Here is a 17846-nt window from a genome sequence, read left to right on the forward strand (position 1 = left end):
AAATGCGGAAGTACGATCTGTAGTTTTCATAACTTTTGATTGCTCCCGGACTTTTCCTGACAAGTAAACGGGGATATCTTGGTGCAGGTAACACGCAAAAACAATACACATTGTTCATTTACTTATAACAACGACATTGTAACAGTACAAAGTTGAACGCACCCTTTAAGCAGTCTGATGAGAGATAGTCTACAGAGGATGAAATTATGTTTCTTACCGTCATTCAGTCTTCGGGTGGATGTTTTATCTTCAGTGCTTCTGCTTGGACTTTTACTGATTGCTGCTGCCATCATCTTCATCATCAAACATGAACCCCGATCTGTCCACAAGCTTTGACGATCTGTAATGATTATAGAGTTTAGTGATAATTTCTATGAAACACATCAGATGATGTCGAGGGAAGGGTTGAAATCCCACAAAATCACTTCCTGTAACTGTCTGTGGCAGGTTTTTTTTTTTTTTTTTTTACTTTCATTGCACAGAGTTGCAATCATAGATTTAAATATCTATGGTTGCAATTTGCTTATTTTGCTTTAAGGCTCAAGTTGTTTATCTATAGATAATCTAAACTTAAATAAAGTCAAGCTTTATTGTCATCCTGCTACATGTGTGGACATATAGTGGAACAAATATAGTGCTACATACAACTGTACTAGTTAAACATATGAATATACAACAATAGAAGTATAAGAAAACAATTATAGACCTATACAACAGTTAACCATCGGACTATACATATATCTTAAATAGTTAATCATACATAAACTAACTGAGACTGTACAAAAACTTTACATAAACACAATAGATATGAGATAATTTGAGGGAAGTAGTGCATATTCAGTATATTATTCAATATTCAACTTTATTTCCAGACTCAAGGTCCATTAGCAAGAAACACACAATACAATACATATTTAAAAAGACAGTTACACCAATTCTTCCTCATAGGGGACTGATATCGCACTTCAGCCTAGGAGTTGACAACATTATAATATTGTTATGTGAATCGTCCAGCCGACAAATAAATTTATACATCAGATTTCTTATTAAAGCACGGAATGACTGTACTCTTCCCTTACAGAATAAATCACTTGCAGTGCTCCGGATTGGTCTTGCACGTCTTGCATAGTGCGAGGCTGCACCCCACATCTCTGTTATGCTAATTCCAGCATACAGACCATGTCTCAAACTTGCCAAATCTTTTCAAAAGCAGATCACCGTATGGCCAGACGATGCTACCTCAGCACTGCCGGACTGCTTCCAGGACACCGACTGCAACATGTTCAGAGGGACAGCCACCTATAACCATCACACAGACTTACAAGAGTACACCGAAACAGTGACTGCTTACATCAAGGAGTGCATAGATGATGTGACAGTCACCAGGAACATCACCACATGAGCCAACCAGAAGCCAGGGAAGAGGTTCACAGGCTGCTAAAAATCTGAGATGAGGCATTTAGATCATGAGATAAGGCAGCTCTCAAAACAGCAAGCTGCTCAAAAAAAAAACAATAGCTTCAGTGACAGTAAAGACACCCGGACCCTGTGGTAAGCCATTCAGACCATCACTGGCTACAAGCCCCTGCCACAGGGTAGTGACCATGACACATCCCTGCAAGATGTCTCAATAGGGCGTTGCCATATTGCGCTTATTTGGGACCCGAGTCTGCGCAGTAGTCCCGCCCACACTCCCTTTGAGTCGATTGCAAGCACATGCACCTAACCCCACATGCACCTAACTCTAACCCTTAAATTAGCCTGACTGCTCCAATTTTTGTCTGCTGATTGCCATACAAGATGCTTGTATTAAAATAAGGTTAATACAACTTCAATCTCTTCCTGAAGATCCCTTGGCCCCTCAGAAGCTGTCAGTTTTTATAGCATTACATAACTACATCCAAAATTATTTAAAAAACGAACACTTGAACTTACATCAGCGTGATCAAGCTACATCAAATGACAAAAAACAGGTTTGAAAACAAAATATTTGAAGTGAAATTTAATTATTTCGTTTGTCTCACATCCCATTAGATTACATGGAGGGGCGGGGTTTATGACCTATACTGGGATCAGCCACCTGGGGCGATTGAAACACAGTAGCTTCACTTTTGAGGACTAGTGCGGCACACTTGGGTGTCTACCAGTATATAAATTCAGGGTGTCAGTTGCAGGCGTTAAACCATGTGGAAAAGTCAGTTCTGTGATTACAGTAAAGCAAACACGTGGAAATGATAAAAACATTCCTGCTTCACTTTTGTTTTTGTCGGGAATAACTAACCTGAATCGTTGGAAAATTCCCTTAACTTGATGAATAGAAAACTATGATCACTGATATGACTTGAGTTTCTCGTTTTATTTCTTATTTGCGTGAGCAAAAATTAATAGAAAAGACAAGACGGGTGTTTCTTTAAATATAGATACTTCACATCTATATTTTTTTATTCATAGAATCTCTTAAATTAAACATCCTGCAACAACAGCCACAGGACATTGTTGAATACACAAGTATTTACAGCAAAATTGTTGTGCCAACCCAAGCAAAAACGCAAGGATTTTTTTCTTATAACAAAAAATTAAAGAAAAAGGAAAACTGACTGTACCAAAAATACCCCAGTGTTTACATGGATGCATTACATGTTATGTTGGGAAAGGTCCAGTTTGCACACATTCAAGTCTCAAATCAAACAATTCGAACATGTCAATGCTGTTTTGCATCCAAACACAAGAGCAAATCACTTGAGAGATTTTTTTGTCTTGCTTAACTTGGTCAAGATTTCAAATCCAAATCAATTGAATCTGGCATTATGCATGATTACCTCAAATAAGACAGTAAGGCAGATCTCTTTGGTGTGTAATCAGACAATTAGGAAAAGCCCATAGGCCCTCTTTAGTAAACATCAACAGTGGGTTAGTGGTTGAAACCCTCATGACATTAGTTAACATGCTGACCTTTGGGAACTTCCAACAAAATGACACATAGCTGAGTTCGTTCAGTACAAAGCGTCCTGACAACATTCTTTAAGTTACAGCGCAGGTATTCCGCAAACAATATCGACAGAAACCAAAGGCCGGCTTAGTAATGGCTCTGAGGAATCCATCTTGGGAATTGGTTCATTTAGAGTAAACAGGATCCACAGGAATGTTCCTCTTGTCTTCTGTCGCACCTTCTTTGAGAGTGTGTTGATAAATGGGAACAGATCCACATGAGCCTGAATTATTGTTCCGCCAGGCCTCCCATCAAAAGACTGGAAAGCAGATCCAAAGTCTATTTTGAAACCCCTTAGAACAGGGAGAGAATATCACTGTACAACAGAAACCTGTAAAACCAGGGATCATCGCAGTCTGGTAAATAACTGCAAGTCCACCTTCTGTCATTTAAGTCAGTTAGAACTTCAAAACAACCAACAAACAAGACGAACATAATTTACTGCTTCTGAAATTCTTGCAAAAATAAATTAGTACTTGGCTGGGAAAAATAAATAATCAGCAATAAATAAAAAAGTTGCATTGAGCTGTGATGGTTGTGATTGTTGTAGTCGTGGGAAATATTCATTCATAAAGCTGCAGCAATCCAGGGCTGTTCTGGGCATCTAGAAACATAGATCCCAAGTCCAAATGAAACGACACGAAGGCAGCCAAACAAAAAATAAATAAGGAAGAATCCAGAAGCCAGCAACGAGAGTTCAGGAAGTCCAGTGTGTAAAACAAAACAGCGTGTGTGTGAAATTTCTGAATCGAGTCCAAAGTCCTTCAGGATTTAAAGACTTGGCATAATATTGCTTTCCGCTTGCAAATCTCCAATGTCCTCAGTGCTCTCCATCATCCAAGGATGCTGCAAAATCTGCTCCAAACTAGGCCGTTCCTCCGGCCTGTACGAAAGGCACCAGTGAATCAGAGACTGGCATTCTGAAATGAAAGAATAAATGTTGAATAAACCTGGCATCGTATACTACGAATGGCTCTGTGACGAGCTGCTCACGTTCTGTTGTAATTAAATGTGCAAATGTAAATGTTCTTAAGTAACAAATCTGCTGGGTTACATTGAAACAGTGCTTGCATAATTTACAACCCATTTGATTTTCATTTTTGGGTGGACTGTCTCTTTAAGAAAGTAGATTTAATTTTGTTTGCGGGCTCACCTTTGGAGATGCGTTTAGTGAAACTTGGAGTGCCATGGACAATGTCGGCATCCCGCTCAAAGGGTATGTCTCCACACACCATGTCAAACAGAAGTACGCCCAGCGACCACACAGTGAGCGGATGAGCGTTGTAACGCTGTTGGAGGATCCACTCTGGAGGGCTGTAGACTCTGGTCCCTAAACAGACAGATGGGTCATTAGAAACTGCTCCAGGTTCATGTTATATTCATGCATACGCAGTAACCAAACTAAAGCTGCCTTACCTTCAAAGTCAGTGTAAACGGAGTCCTTCAGTAGAGCACCAGATCCAAAGTCAATGATTTTGATGTCTCCGGTGCGGGTGTCAACGAGGATGTTCTCATCTTTGATGTCCCGGTGCACAATTCCCTTGGAGTGGCAGAACTGCAGGGCTTCAATGATCTGTTTGAAGAATCTAAAAAGACGATACTCATCAGTATTGTGGCTCACTGTTAGAATCGAATGTCAAAAGACTGTCGCTTTTTCGCACCTCTGTGCAATGGGCTCCTCCAGGGCCCCACGTTCAGTGATGAAGTCAAACAGGTCCTGGCAGTGTTGGGGTTTCTCAAACACAATGAGGTATCCCTGACCCGGCATCTCAAACCAGTCGAGCATCCGGATGATACCGCGGTGACCGGGTAGCGACCCCGACCCTTCACCCAGACGCAGGAGGAGAGCGATCTCCATAGGGACTTTGTTTGCTGTACCAGGCTGTGAAGGGTAAACAAAAAATCAATGGTCATTATTAACTTTGGATTCTGATTATTTTCCACTGGAAAAGATGTTATATTAAAAAAATTCCCTTGAAAAGTACCACAGGTGTAAACTTGGGTTTCTCCCTGGGTTATAAAGAGGGGAACTACAATTTTATCTGTCATATATTTTGGATCTATAAATATTCTTCTCGTTATGAAACCAAATATATCTCGTCTATCAAATCTATTACTATGAAACAGGTTCTGACACACTTGGGAAAGTACACTTAAGTTTCCCTTTTAGGGTGCTTTGAAAAGCCAGAATCGTCACGCCTACGTCACTTTCTGTATTAGGTCCGACGCTGTTCCGGTAAAAAAAAAAAAACAGAAGAGGGCGCTATAATCCCTATTCTATGATTTCATTGTTTATATGTTCAAATTGAAACTAAAGTAGGTTCAAATAAAAAAATAAAAAACGCATTTGCATTAATATGAAGGATTACTCACCAGACTGGCCCACTGCTGAATTCTATCACAGGATATTTGTTTGATAGCGACCTAAAATGATAATAAAAGTAATTTAGAGGAGAAATTTATGAAGATATATGCACGAATGTTTACTATTTTATATTGGAGTATATCATTGTTACCTGTAGTCCGTCTGAAGTGCGCTGTCCGGAGAACACAGACCCGAACCCGCCGCTTCCCAGAAGAGATCCCATCTTATATTGCTTCTCAAACGGCTCTTTAACTGAAAGTAAAACACAATCAAATATTAAAAAAATGATGCATTATTATGCTTCTGGATTAATATACAATTTAGCACGAGCGCCATTTATTATTTAACTGTTGATAAAGTTCGAAATAATGTATAATCCACAGCCTTACAAACAGATCTTTATATTTTTCTTGTTCGGTGTTTTAATGAACTTACCATTTTTTGCTCTCGCGCCTTCCAGCTGATCCGAGCGCAGGTCAACAATCCTTTTATCCAACATTTTCAGATTTTATACGAATAAAAACTCTCAAAACAAGTGATGTCTTCAGCTAGTACAGTGTGCCGCCTCAGCAGAACATATCCATGGTAATCTGCTTCCAGTTCAATACAAATTCCGTCGTTTGCAGCGAGCGACTCCTTCCAACACTCGCACTCTTCTGAATCATCTCGCGGTTTGTTGATGTTTTAAGTTTAGATGCGTAAACACGCCCACTTTCACGAACCCGCCCAATCGCGGCCAACACGCTTGCACTGTTTTGAACTGATAGCCAATCACAGCGCTGAATATTTGAAACAAATTAATATTAATGAGCGGTGGTTAAATTCTAAGAATCCCCAGCTCTTTTACGCCCAACGACCCTCAGAAAGCGCGCGCGCGCCCGATGACGGGAATACCTTTGACTTTTTTCTAACGCGTAAATTTTGAATTCACTCATGCACGAAGACAAAATATCCAAGCTGTTTCTAACAGCATTTTAATGAAACCCATGAAATAACCATTCCGAATAGACTGGAAGAATAGAATTTAAAAATCAGTTTGCAGAGATAAATGCCACTAGTAACAAATTAAAAAGACATTAGTGTCTCATAATTAGGTACAAATAAAACTGAACTAGATACTAGCAATTAATACATTTTACTACTAGAAAAAAACTAATACTAGAAAAACTGGAACAGGTAAATGGAAGTGAATCTAATCCCCAGATCCTCATATAGAATTATATGGCAAAACATGCTCCTCCTCCATTTCTCATTTCAGTGTTTAAGAAAAAAAAAAGAGAGAGAAAAGAAGTAATACCCAAGTAATAAGTTCTAATAATTAATGAATAGCTAGTCACACTAGTGGAAAAAAACATACTAGTCACTATTTGGTTATTACCTAGTAATTTAAAAAATTGAAGTCAAAAAGTAGATACAACAGTGTAGCTGAAAGAACAGTCATTTAGCAAAAATATTACACACATCTGCACATATAAATAGGGATGATCTTGAAGGGCATAATGACTCATGCTTTAGCATGCTCTGTGCATGTGGGACAGTCCCAGATCAGCTATTTACAAAATCTAATGTGGTTTTGTCTCCATGATGATATACCAAGAAAAACAGAACTTTAATAGCGAAACGATGGTGTTTGATAATGCTTTATATGCAGATATCAGGACCTCATTTACCAGACTTAAATGTCCTAGAGATCATTGGAGACACTTGACTGGTAGATTTCTGCATTGCGATACAGTTGCATACATTTCTATATACATAAATATTCAGACACACTTCATTCTTTAACAAAACTGTTTTCCACATTTGAGAGTAATAGTGAAGTCATCAAAAATATGAATCAAGACTGTATAAAAAGGATGCCAACAAATAAGTATATTTCTTCAGAAAGTTCTTTTTTTTTATTCCAAGAAAAAAAAAAAAGCATTTTCATCCCAAACAAGAAAATAAAACAAGATTATATTAATTAAGAGGATAAAGTATGACTTTTTTCAATAACTTTTCGTTTCCCCATGTTTTCTATAATGATATCAGTCATGTTTATTTTCACATGCACCTAAAGAAGTCCAATGATGGTGTGAATGGTGTAAGAAAGAAAAGGAGTGGTTAGGTGAGTATCACAACAATGGGCCATTACTGCTGGATGGCTGAGGCCAGTGATGGACTGATGGATGGGTGGGGGAAGGAAAGGGAGGACAATGTGAACTGCATGATGATGGAGAGAATGTGACTGGTTTGATCCCCATGTATCTGCCTCCTGCTTCAGATGCAGATTGTGCCTCAACCCTCCTTTATCAACTGCTGTCTGGAGAAGGTTCTCTATGCATGGCGTTTTTCTTCATGCTGTCGAGGTATTCCTGTTGTGACACGGCCAAGACGGATGCCAATATTTCGTCGTCCTCCCAGTCTGTTAGGCCTGTTGCAAAACAAGACACATTATGGTTTGCTGACACAGATAAAAACAGCCTATTATATACACCACAAATCAAATCATTTCACACACATGACTGGATTTCTTATCTGAAGGCTTCTGCTCAAATGCTTGAAATTAGTTTTATAGATAACTGTATACACTACCTGTGAAAAGTTTGGAATAATGAAGATTTTAATGTTTTTAATGTGAAATGAGTCTCTTATGATCACCAAGGCTGCATTTATTTGATCAACAATATAGTAAAAACTAGGGATGCACGACATTATCGGATTGATATCGGAATCGGCCGATAATGGCTTTAAATGTAAATATCGGCATCGGCCCAATATGAAAAATTATGCTGATATGACTTGCCGATAAGAGGAATACGTTAACTCACAGGTGCTCAGGGTGTGCTAGTGATTAGATCATGTCAGCGGTGTAATTAGATCACAGAGAAGTGTGGCTCATTCTTGAAGCAAAGTTTTGTCTGAATGGTGATTGGATTCACTGTTTTAGATCGCTGCATTTAATCTGTGAAAGCACGTACAGAATGACGCCTTCGGTGTGTGATAGAGTAAACAGTGATCGCACGTGCAGCGGCAGCCTCCCCCGAGTCTTAATGCCCCTTCGGTAAGGGGGTTTTATTCTGTACTGTTGGCCTACTTCTAATTAAATTAAGAGTAAAATAGCCTGCACAAATAACATTTAGACTGTGTTTCTGATCAAATAAAGCAGTAATGCATGTCATAAAATAATGAGTATGTTTTGATTTAAAGGTAAGAAACTATAGCTTGCATTAAAAAAAATAAATAAATAAAAATTCACAAACATGACTAGGGCTGGGTATCCTTCAAAAATTATTGATACCTTGACTTCGATACCGGTTCCTGAATGCTACTTTTTTTCGATACCAATTTTATGATATCAATTTTAAAAAGATTACATTATCTCCAAAAAAAAAAAACTTTGATTTTACTTTCTCAGCTTCTTGATGTTTATACAGACTGAGCCACTGCACAAAAGAACAAAATATATCCAACACAATAAATCAGTGCAAATAATTTTAATAAAGCTCAACTAGTTTTGCACATCTGTTAGGCTACGTTTATACTAGTGCGTGCTCGTTTTAAAATGCATATCTCAGACAGAATCATCATTTCTATTAATTTTCCACATTTACTGATAAGCATTAGCACCTTCCAGCGCTGTCTGCCGTTATGTATTACGTTATATGCCTTCTCTCTTCCGCAATCGCTGTTCTGACTCAAGAGGACAACATTACATGGCCAAAACACACATTAGACGGCAATCGGAAACACTCAATGCTGGTTTAAAGTGATTTTTGAATAGTATGGACGAGGCTCGTTTTCATTTTTTTTTTTTTTAAATGCACCAGTGTAAACGTAGTCTTACAACTGGAACACTTTCACGTTACAGCCTCACATGTGAGCCACATCTCTGAGTATAACCGGTGTAAACTAGTAGGTGTGTTTGACTTTGATGAGATTAACCCCTTAGGTATCGAAGTTTGGTACCGAACGACAATAAGTTTTTCGATATTTGATGGTATTGAGGCAATTCGGTCAGTGCCTAAAAAGTATCGAACTCGATACCCAGCCCTAATCAAATGTGCATAACAGCAATAATAAAGAACGAGTAGGTGTGTCCATCTTTTCAGACTGATGTATATCCATTACAAGAGTTACAATTGTCAAAAACAGTCCCTCCCTATTTGCACCTTCTTAAGTTCTTTAAGCTGATGTCAACAGTAGCTGGGGTGTGCCGATACTCAGCTGCAATCAAGTGTATTTAACTGCACATAACAAATGTACATGCTGCTTTCTGCATGAGTGCTGGGTACAATTCACACAGCTCTACATCACATGGATCACATCACAGATTCAAGCTGTGTGAGACGCACGAGGAAGGCGAGCGAGCACCGTAATTAACATGGCATTCCTGAGCCCTGGATTCTTTCATACTGAATCAGGCAGGACAGCTAGACAGCTTGGCAAGCCTGACTTCACTTCCTCACCAAAAGCAGTAGGGGACATCTCTTGCATAATGGCCCGATAGCCCAGTGCTGGATACAGAGACACCAGAGAAGACGAGGTGGGTCTATCTGGTCCAGCACAAGCCTGGTTACTGGGACCTGAACGGCGAGATAGAACACAGGAAATCTTTATTTTGAAAGACTAAAGGTCACAGACCTATGTGGCTCCTCCTGCAGTGCTTTTGGGTGAATTTCATAAAAACACCACACACACAAAAAATTGCATAAAGAAACTTTTGTCTATTTTGTTTCTTAAGACTTTTTTTTTTTGCATAGTGACATTAAAATGAAGCATATTTACCCACAAATAGTCATTACTGTAATGCATCTGGATAATTTTGTTTTGAAGGTTTTTTAATTAACTTAATGATCATTCTTAATGATAATTATCTTTATTATATCATTATTATTTTCATTATATATGCATTACTGTTATACAGTACCATAATAATTGCTGTAATACTTTACATTCATATTTAATATATCTTTTTCACCAAGAGTTTGTGGGAAATTTTTATTTTCTTTTTATTCAGTAAGGATTACTTAAAATGATCAAAAGTGACAGTAAAGGCATTTTTCATCTTACAAAAGATTTCCATTTCAAATAAATGCTGAACTTTCTATTCATCAAATAATTCTGGAAAAAAAATATCATGGTTTCCACAAAAATATTGAGCAGCACAACTGTTTTAATCATTGATAATAATAAGAAATGTTTCCTGAGTATCAAATCAGCATATTAGAATGATTTCTGAAGGATCACGTGACACTGAAGACTGGAGTAATGATTCTGAAAATTCAGCTTTGTATCACAGAAATACAGTGCTGTGAAAAAGTGTTGGCCCCCTTCCTGATTTTTTTTTTTTTTGCATGTTTGTCACGCTTTAATGTTTCAGATCATCAAACAAATTTAAATATTAATCAAAGATAATACAAGTAAACACAACATGCAGTTTTTAAATGAAGTTTTTTTTTTTATGAAGGAAAAACTAAATCCAAACCCACATGGCCCTGTGTGAAAAAGTGTTTGCCCATGTTTAACATTTGAGGCATAGATGATGATATTCAAAGAAGATTATTCAAGCAATCCAGGTGTCTGACATTAACCTTTTGTCTTTATGCACCTCCTAAACAGTGTCATTGTCCCAAGTTAAGATATGATAATGTGAAGGTATGGGTGATACTGTCAGGCTGACTGGATTAGCACCTATGCATTTGAATCACACTGTTATGCTGATGATGTCAGGGCTGGGGAGATTCTGGTAATGGGCCGATTCCTGTACTGCATTTGCATGCTTTGTTTAGATTGTCTCCACCTCTATGAATCCCTCTCCCTTGAAAGGTATAAACGCTACTGTGCTGAAATATATCTGTTCGTGACCTCAAGCTGAAGCGAACTTGGGTTCTGCAGCAGGACAATGATCCAAAACACACCAGCAAATCCAGCTCTGAATGGCTGAAGAAAAACAAAATGAAGACTTTGGAGTGGCCTAGTCAAAGTCCTGACCTGAATCCGATTGAGATGCTGTGGCATGACCTTAAAAAGGCGGTTCATGCTCAAAAACCCTCCAATGTGGCTGAATTACAACAATTCTGCCAAAATTCCTCCACAGCGCTGTAACAGACTCATTGCAAGTATCGCAAACTCTTGATTGCAGTTGTTGCTGCTAAGGGTGGCCCAACCAGTTATTAGGTTTAGGGGGCAAGCACTTTTTCACACAGGGCCATGTGGGTTTGGATTTTGTTTTCCCTTCATAATAAAAAAACTTCATTCAAAAACTGCATGTTGTGTTTACTTGTGTTATCTTTGATTAATATTTAAATTTGTTTGATGATCTGAAACATTAAAGTGTGACAAACATGCAAACAAATAAGGGGGGCAACACTTTTTCACACCACTGTAAATAGCATTTAAAAATACATTCAAACAGAAAATTGTTATTTTAAATTGCAATAATATTTCATAATATTACTGTTTTTTTTACTGTATTTTTGATCAAAGAAATGCAGCCTTGGTGAGCAGAAGTAGGTAGTGTACATAACAGAATTTAAACTGCACAAACAGGCTTTCTTTAAGCAAAATATAATTTCTCATTTAATTCCTTTAGATTTTGAAGTTAAATACAACCATGTTCATGTTCTTGACAGGTTTCCTTATAATCAGTTTAATTATCTGTGAACAACATGTGGCATTTACCCTATAAATTGGCTTGCTAGAAGAAAGGTATCACACAGTTAAACGGATAGTTTTAATGATACTGTCCTTATTGCAAAACAATGATAACAGACCTGGTGCACAGGGTGATGGGGGTTTGGATAGTGCGAGGGCTGCTCCGGCCGGGGAGGGGGGCTTGGCGGGTGTGTCCGAGTGCGAAGGATCAGGAATCTCTGGAGAGGGCGCGGAGCTGCGCTGCCGTGGGGATCGGGCATTCCATTCTTCCAAACCACTGGAGGCCGCAGCCGTGGCGGAGCTGCACGTAGCACTGGCCTTACGAGGCTGAGGGAGCAACAAAAGTAAACACGTTCATTCATTAATGATAAGTGAACAGGCACTTCGTATCTTCAAAGTTTGTTTTCAATATTTCGGAAAGTAGGTTTATGAAAGGTATGTGTAAAATCTTATATGTTTGTTTGCTTAGATCAAATGACAAAAAAAAAATTATTTCTGATACACTGCTGTCAGTCAGTTCAAGAAGGGATTTATAAGAAACACTATAGTTTCTGTGAAGAATGGTCTTCTTCACAGCTGGCTGAAGTGTGAAAACGCAAACCACATAGGCTGCAGGTATTTGCGTAGCCGATAGACTTAGCTATGTGTATGAATGCACTCATCACAGCTTACTTGTGACTTTCCGAAAAAATTCCTATGCTATTAGCATTAAACCTGCGATTATTTTATGACGCCAAAGGTTTTTGTGAAGTAATTATCGCACGTTAACTACTTGACTCCTACTGACAAGCATGTTGATTAGAATATAATACAGCTTCTGATGGAATGAGACATGATGTTAGGTAGTTAGTAGGATTAGCATTGGAACAGGCAGGTTCCATACCTGTCGTGCTTGTTTCTCCTGATCTCGAAGCCACTGCAAGTACGATTCTCTGGCCACTTGCTCTTCTATGGCCTCATTGGTGGCTTCCCAATCTGTGGCCCTCTTCTTATCCTCCAGCATCTGTTGCTCAATCCAGGATTCCTCTGACGTTTTAATGGCATTCTTCATGAGTGACTGGTCTGCAAACTGTGTAGAGACAGAGAGACAGATACAGAAGAGGGGTTAAAGGCCACATTTTAGCCCTCAGGGGACAGGTGAGAATGTTTTCTGCTCAAGCACCTTGAAGATGAGTTGATTTGTGGGAAATGAAGAAACATGTTCCCCTATATAAATTGAGCAATAAATCATTTTCTAAAAGTGGATAAAAGACACTCATTTCATCTAGGAAATACAGAACGCATCTCATAAAACAGAGGGTTTTGACTCGGCATTCTGACTGGAGGAGCTGCATTTTATAACAAATTTAACTACCTATATTTAGGCTAATGAACGCAATGACACAAATCTCCAGAATACTTGATTCTGATTGGTCAATCACAGCACTGAGTAATCTTCTTTTTTTTTTTTTGTCTCTTATATCACACTTTCACCTCTTTTCTTACGGGTGAAAACAGTTCAAACTTGCATGGCTAGATGGATTAATAGAATGACAGGTGGAATGAAAGACAGAACGAAAGCAGAGATAGATAGACAAACAATAGATAGATGGAATGAATGGACAAACATTAGACAAGACAGAATGAAGGAACAAATTATAGAAAAAAAATTGATAGATAGAATGAATGAATGAACAGAATAAACAAAAAAGAATGATACACAGAATGATAGATACAATGAATGAATGAATGATAGAACAAATGATGATAGATTTTTTGTTCACTCTAGAGTGAGTGCAAGACAGAGTGCAAAAAATGTAACATGCTCCATCTTCAGACAGTGTTTATAAAAATAACTATTTCAAAAGCATGGTGTCTTTATGTGAAATCGAGCACTGAACTCCCCTCAAGCCAGTTGAGACAAAAATAGAATGTACGCTTACTATGATTACCGACGTCAGCCTGTCATTTTCTTCATAACAGACAGTTACAGAGGAGGTGTAAAGGCCACAGCGTTGCCCCTCAGGTGAGACAGGTGCAAATGCTTTCTGCTCAAGAGCCCTGAAGATGAGTTGATTTGTAGAAGCAGGAAAAGCACTGTCTGCTACATGCAATTTGAGCAATAAGCCTTTTTTAGAAACACTTAAGAGTAGACGAAGGACATCATCATCATCATATCTCAGGAAAACAGAATGCATCTCATAAAAAAGTGGTTTTCTGATTGGATAAGCTGCATTTGACAACACATTTAACTACCTATATTTAGGCTAATGAACGTAATGACAAATCTGTACAATACTTCATTCTGATTGGTCAATAACAGAACTGAGTAGTCAAATATTTGATCTCTTTTCATACAAATGCAAGTCAAAATGTTTAAAAACTAGATGGATGGACGGAGGAAAGGATGGATGGATAGATAGACCGATGGATGAATGGATTTTCTGCAGCATTCTTTATTTGCATATAAGAAAAAAAGAGATGCTCTTAAGGAAACATATGAGAACTTCTTAAGGATTTTTTTTTCAAGAATTGCACATCTTGGAATTTATCTTAAGAAACTTAATTCTCAAGACATTTTTTGTGAATCCAACCCCTGAACTGGTAACAATGTAACATAAACAGGGCTGTATATAGTATCTCACAAAAGTGAGTACACCCCTCACATTTCATCAAACATTTTTGTATATCTTCTCAAGGGACAATACCACGCAAATGAAACTTGGATATATTTTAGAGTAGGCAATGTGTAGCTTATAGAAGTACAAATTTACTGTCCTCTAAATATAACTCAACATATAGCCATTATTGTCCAAATAACTGGCAACAAAAATGAGTACACCCTAAGTGAACATGTCAAAACTGTGTCCAAAGTGTCAATATTTTGTAGGGGCACCATTGTTATCTAGGACTGCCTTAATCCTCCTGGGCATGGAATTCACCAGAGCTGCACAGGTTGTTGCTGGCATCCTCTTCCTCTCGTCCACAATGACATCACAGAGCTGCTGGATGTTAGACAGATGGTGCTTCTCCACCTTCCGCGTGAGGATGCCCCACATGTGCTCATTAGAGTTCAGGTCTGGAGACGTACTTGGCCACTCCATCACCTTCACCTTCATCAGCAAGGCAGTGTCATCTTGGCGGTGTGTTTGGAGTGGTTATTATGTTGGAAAACTGTTGTTCAGCACAGTTTCTGAAGGGAGGGCATCATCTTCTGCTTCAGAATGTCACAGTACATGTTGGAATCCATGTTTCCCTCAATGAACCGCAGCTCCCCAGTACCAGCAGTAGTCATGCAGCCCCAGACCATGATGATACCACCACCAGGCTTCACAGTAGGCAAGGCACAATTTTATCGGTACTCCTCACCAGGGCGTCGCCACACACTGGACACCATCTGAGCCAAACAATTTACCTTACACTCATCAGACCACTGGACATGGTTCCAGTAATTCATGCTCTTGGCCAGGTTGTCTTCAGCAAACTGTTTGCAGGCTTTTTTGTGAGCCAGCTTCAGAAGAGGCTTCCTTCTGGGATGATGGTCATGCAAACCAACTTGTTGGTTGCGTATGGTCTGAGCACTGACAAGCTGACCTTCCACTTAAGCAACCTCTAAAGCAATGCTGGCAGCATTCATGCATCTGTTTTTTGAACCCAGCCTCTGCACCTGACGCACAGCACAAGGACTCAACTTCTATGATCGACCCTTTTAAGGCCTGTTCCGATTGAAACCAGTCTTGGAAAACCTCTGTTTGACCCTGGCCACTGTACTGCAACGCAGTTCCAGGCTGTTACCGAACTTCTTATAGCCTAGGCCATCTTTGTGGAGAGCAACAATTCTAAATCTCAAAACCTCAGAGAGTTCTTTGCCATGAGTTGCCATGTTCAACATCCAGTGGTCAGTATGTGAGAATTGTACTCAAAGTACCAAATTTTAACTGCTCTAAAACAAGATACACAAATTTGTATGGTCCTGTCAAGCAGACAAAAACATGAACATGATGAATAGGACATGTGGCTTTGCATGGTTAAACAATGTATAACTGTTATCACTTAGGGTGCACTCACTTTTGTTGCCAGCTTTTTTGACAGTAATGGCTGTATGTTGAGTTATTTTCAGAGGACAGTAAATCTTTACTGCTATACAAGTTGCACATTGACTACTCTAAAATATATCCAAGTTTCATTTCTATAGTATTTTCCCTTGAAAAGATACTAAAATGATTGCCGAAATATGAGGGGTGTACTCACTTTTGTGAGATACTATATATATCTGTTCCCCGATTTTTAGATGTCTATTTTTCTCTTGCTGTTCTTGCTGTGCTACATGTCCTCTGCTCTGGAACAGTGCGCCCGTGTGCCGACAGTGGCTCATTCCCCATCTGGACAGACTGCTATACTAAACTAACGGACCGCGATATGGGGGCGCTCTAGGAGGATAAGATCTTGATGCACGTTAAATGCCTGAAATAACACACTTTTTAACTGTATGATGCATTTTCTCCAGCAAACTTTGTCTAGCTTTTCTGGACAATGTTGCCTCCATGTTGTTAAAGTTACAAAGCTATTGATCGATACTTTAGGAGAGTGATTATGGAAATGTTCACATCAGCATTCCCACTTAGTCACAAATTAGTCTGAGAGCTCCAGCACACACACACACAGTGCCTCTGTTTTTGATAAGAAGGCATGATCTGTCTTTGATCTGCCCGGCTTAAATTATCACAAGGCATGTGGCACGTAAACAAAACAGTGTGCTGCTAATAGGGCTCCCCCAAAACCACTGACGTGTGGAATGTCCCCCCCCCACTTCCACCCAGAGCAGTCTGGGGAATGGGACACTGCGGGTCACACTTTGTTGTTTCTTTGTGGCTTTGATGACTCTGGATCATCTGACGGAACCGCCTGAGTGAATGGGAGGAACAATCTGACGAGACACTGTTTTCAATGGACTTCCTAATTCACAAACCCACAATGACTTTGTTAAACATTCCTGAATAGGAAATACAGGTCATTACTGCATTTAAAAAAAAAAAAACATGTTAAAAAATGGCTGTTCTTGTACAAGCAGATGGAGGTGTACGTGCAGGAATACACATAGACAATAGTAACACCAAAGTGCAAGAGCAATTAGCATATTTCACATTGAAAATGCAGAACAGTCGCAAACGATCACCAGATATTCTCACCTAAATGACACTTAAAAAAGATGTCTTCATTAATGGATCACACTATGTTACTAAAAGTCTTACAAAAAGAATCTGTTACTTATTTTTAATACAGTGATTTGTATACTTTTTAAAAGCAACGTAATGTGGTCCTAATAAAGTAGTTAGTAAAAATACTTCATTCATAAATGAAGACTTCAGATGCAAAAGCCTCTAAGTGCCGTCTGAAATTTTCTTCTAAAATGAGCATTTTTATTATGCGCCTATGTGTAGGTTCAGTAATTTCACTTTAATGGCAATGAAAAGAACCTATTCACTGCCATTAAAGTGAAACTACTGATCCTACACATAGGAGTCTGATTTTTAAAAAAATGCTAATTTTAGAAGAAAATTTATATATATTGCAGATACGCACCCCTGGTTTGAAGGCAGGAAGTCCGAGCCCAACTCCAATTGTGGCTTTGTTGGGATTCACTACAGAGTTGTAGTGAATATTCCGATGGTAACTAACTCTGATTGGCTCGTCATTATTTTGATGGATGCCATGGAACGTGTTGATTGGTTCTAAAAGAAGCCATCAAAATAACATTTAGAAACACAGAGAACAAGGAACGAGATTTACTTATGCATCAATATAAGAGCAACATGCATCACCACAGAGGCCGTTAAACATAATGCATGTAAATATAATTCCTTGCAATAACAATAA

At 38.7% G+C, this 17846-nt stretch overlaps 2 protein-coding genes across 4 annotated transcripts in view; both read right to left on the reverse strand.

Moving 5' to 3' along the window:
• Nucleotides 1-2337: 2337 nt before the first annotated feature.
• Nucleotides 2338-6028, reverse strand: LOC306847874 (serine/threonine-protein kinase pim-2-like). The gene is made up of 7 exons (XM_079382092.1): nt 5790-6028; nt 5506-5606; nt 5363-5413; nt 4651-4871; nt 4406-4575; nt 4143-4319; nt 2338-3909 (listed from the first exon to the last, which is right to left on the reverse strand). Exons 1-7 carry the CDS (start codon nt 5851-5853, stop codon nt 3761-3763), a joined length of 933 nt encoding a protein of 310 aa, XP_079238218.1. The 5' UTR covers nt 5854-6028; the 3' UTR covers nt 2338-3760.
• Nucleotides 6029-6976: 948 nt separating this feature from the next.
• The window catches only part of LOC306847879 (OTU domain-containing protein 5-A), a 35416-nt gene continuing 24546 nt past the window's right edge, over nt 6977-17846 (reverse strand). The window contains exons 5-9 of one of the 3 annotated variants that reach the window (XM_079382101.1): nt 17553-17701; nt 12874-13059; nt 12110-12317; nt 9803-9919; nt 6977-7767 (exon numbers count right to left, since the gene is read on the reverse strand). In XM_079382101.1, coding sequence (XP_079238227.1) covers nt 7646-7767; nt 9803-9919; nt 12110-12317; nt 12874-13059; nt 17553-17701 — 782 coding nt within the window. In that variant the 3' untranslated portion in view covers nt 6977-7645. The remainder of the gene's footprint in view (nt 7768-9802; nt 9920-12109; nt 12318-12873; nt 13060-17552; nt 17702-17846) is intronic. The other 2 variants (XM_079382102.1, XM_079382103.1) reach the window with 2 other exon arrangements.

This window comes from Barbus barbus (assembly GCF_936440315.1).
Source record: "Barbus barbus genome assembly, chromosome: 28".
Taxonomy (NCBI): domain Eukaryota; kingdom Metazoa; phylum Chordata; class Actinopteri; order Cypriniformes; family Cyprinidae; genus Barbus; species Barbus barbus.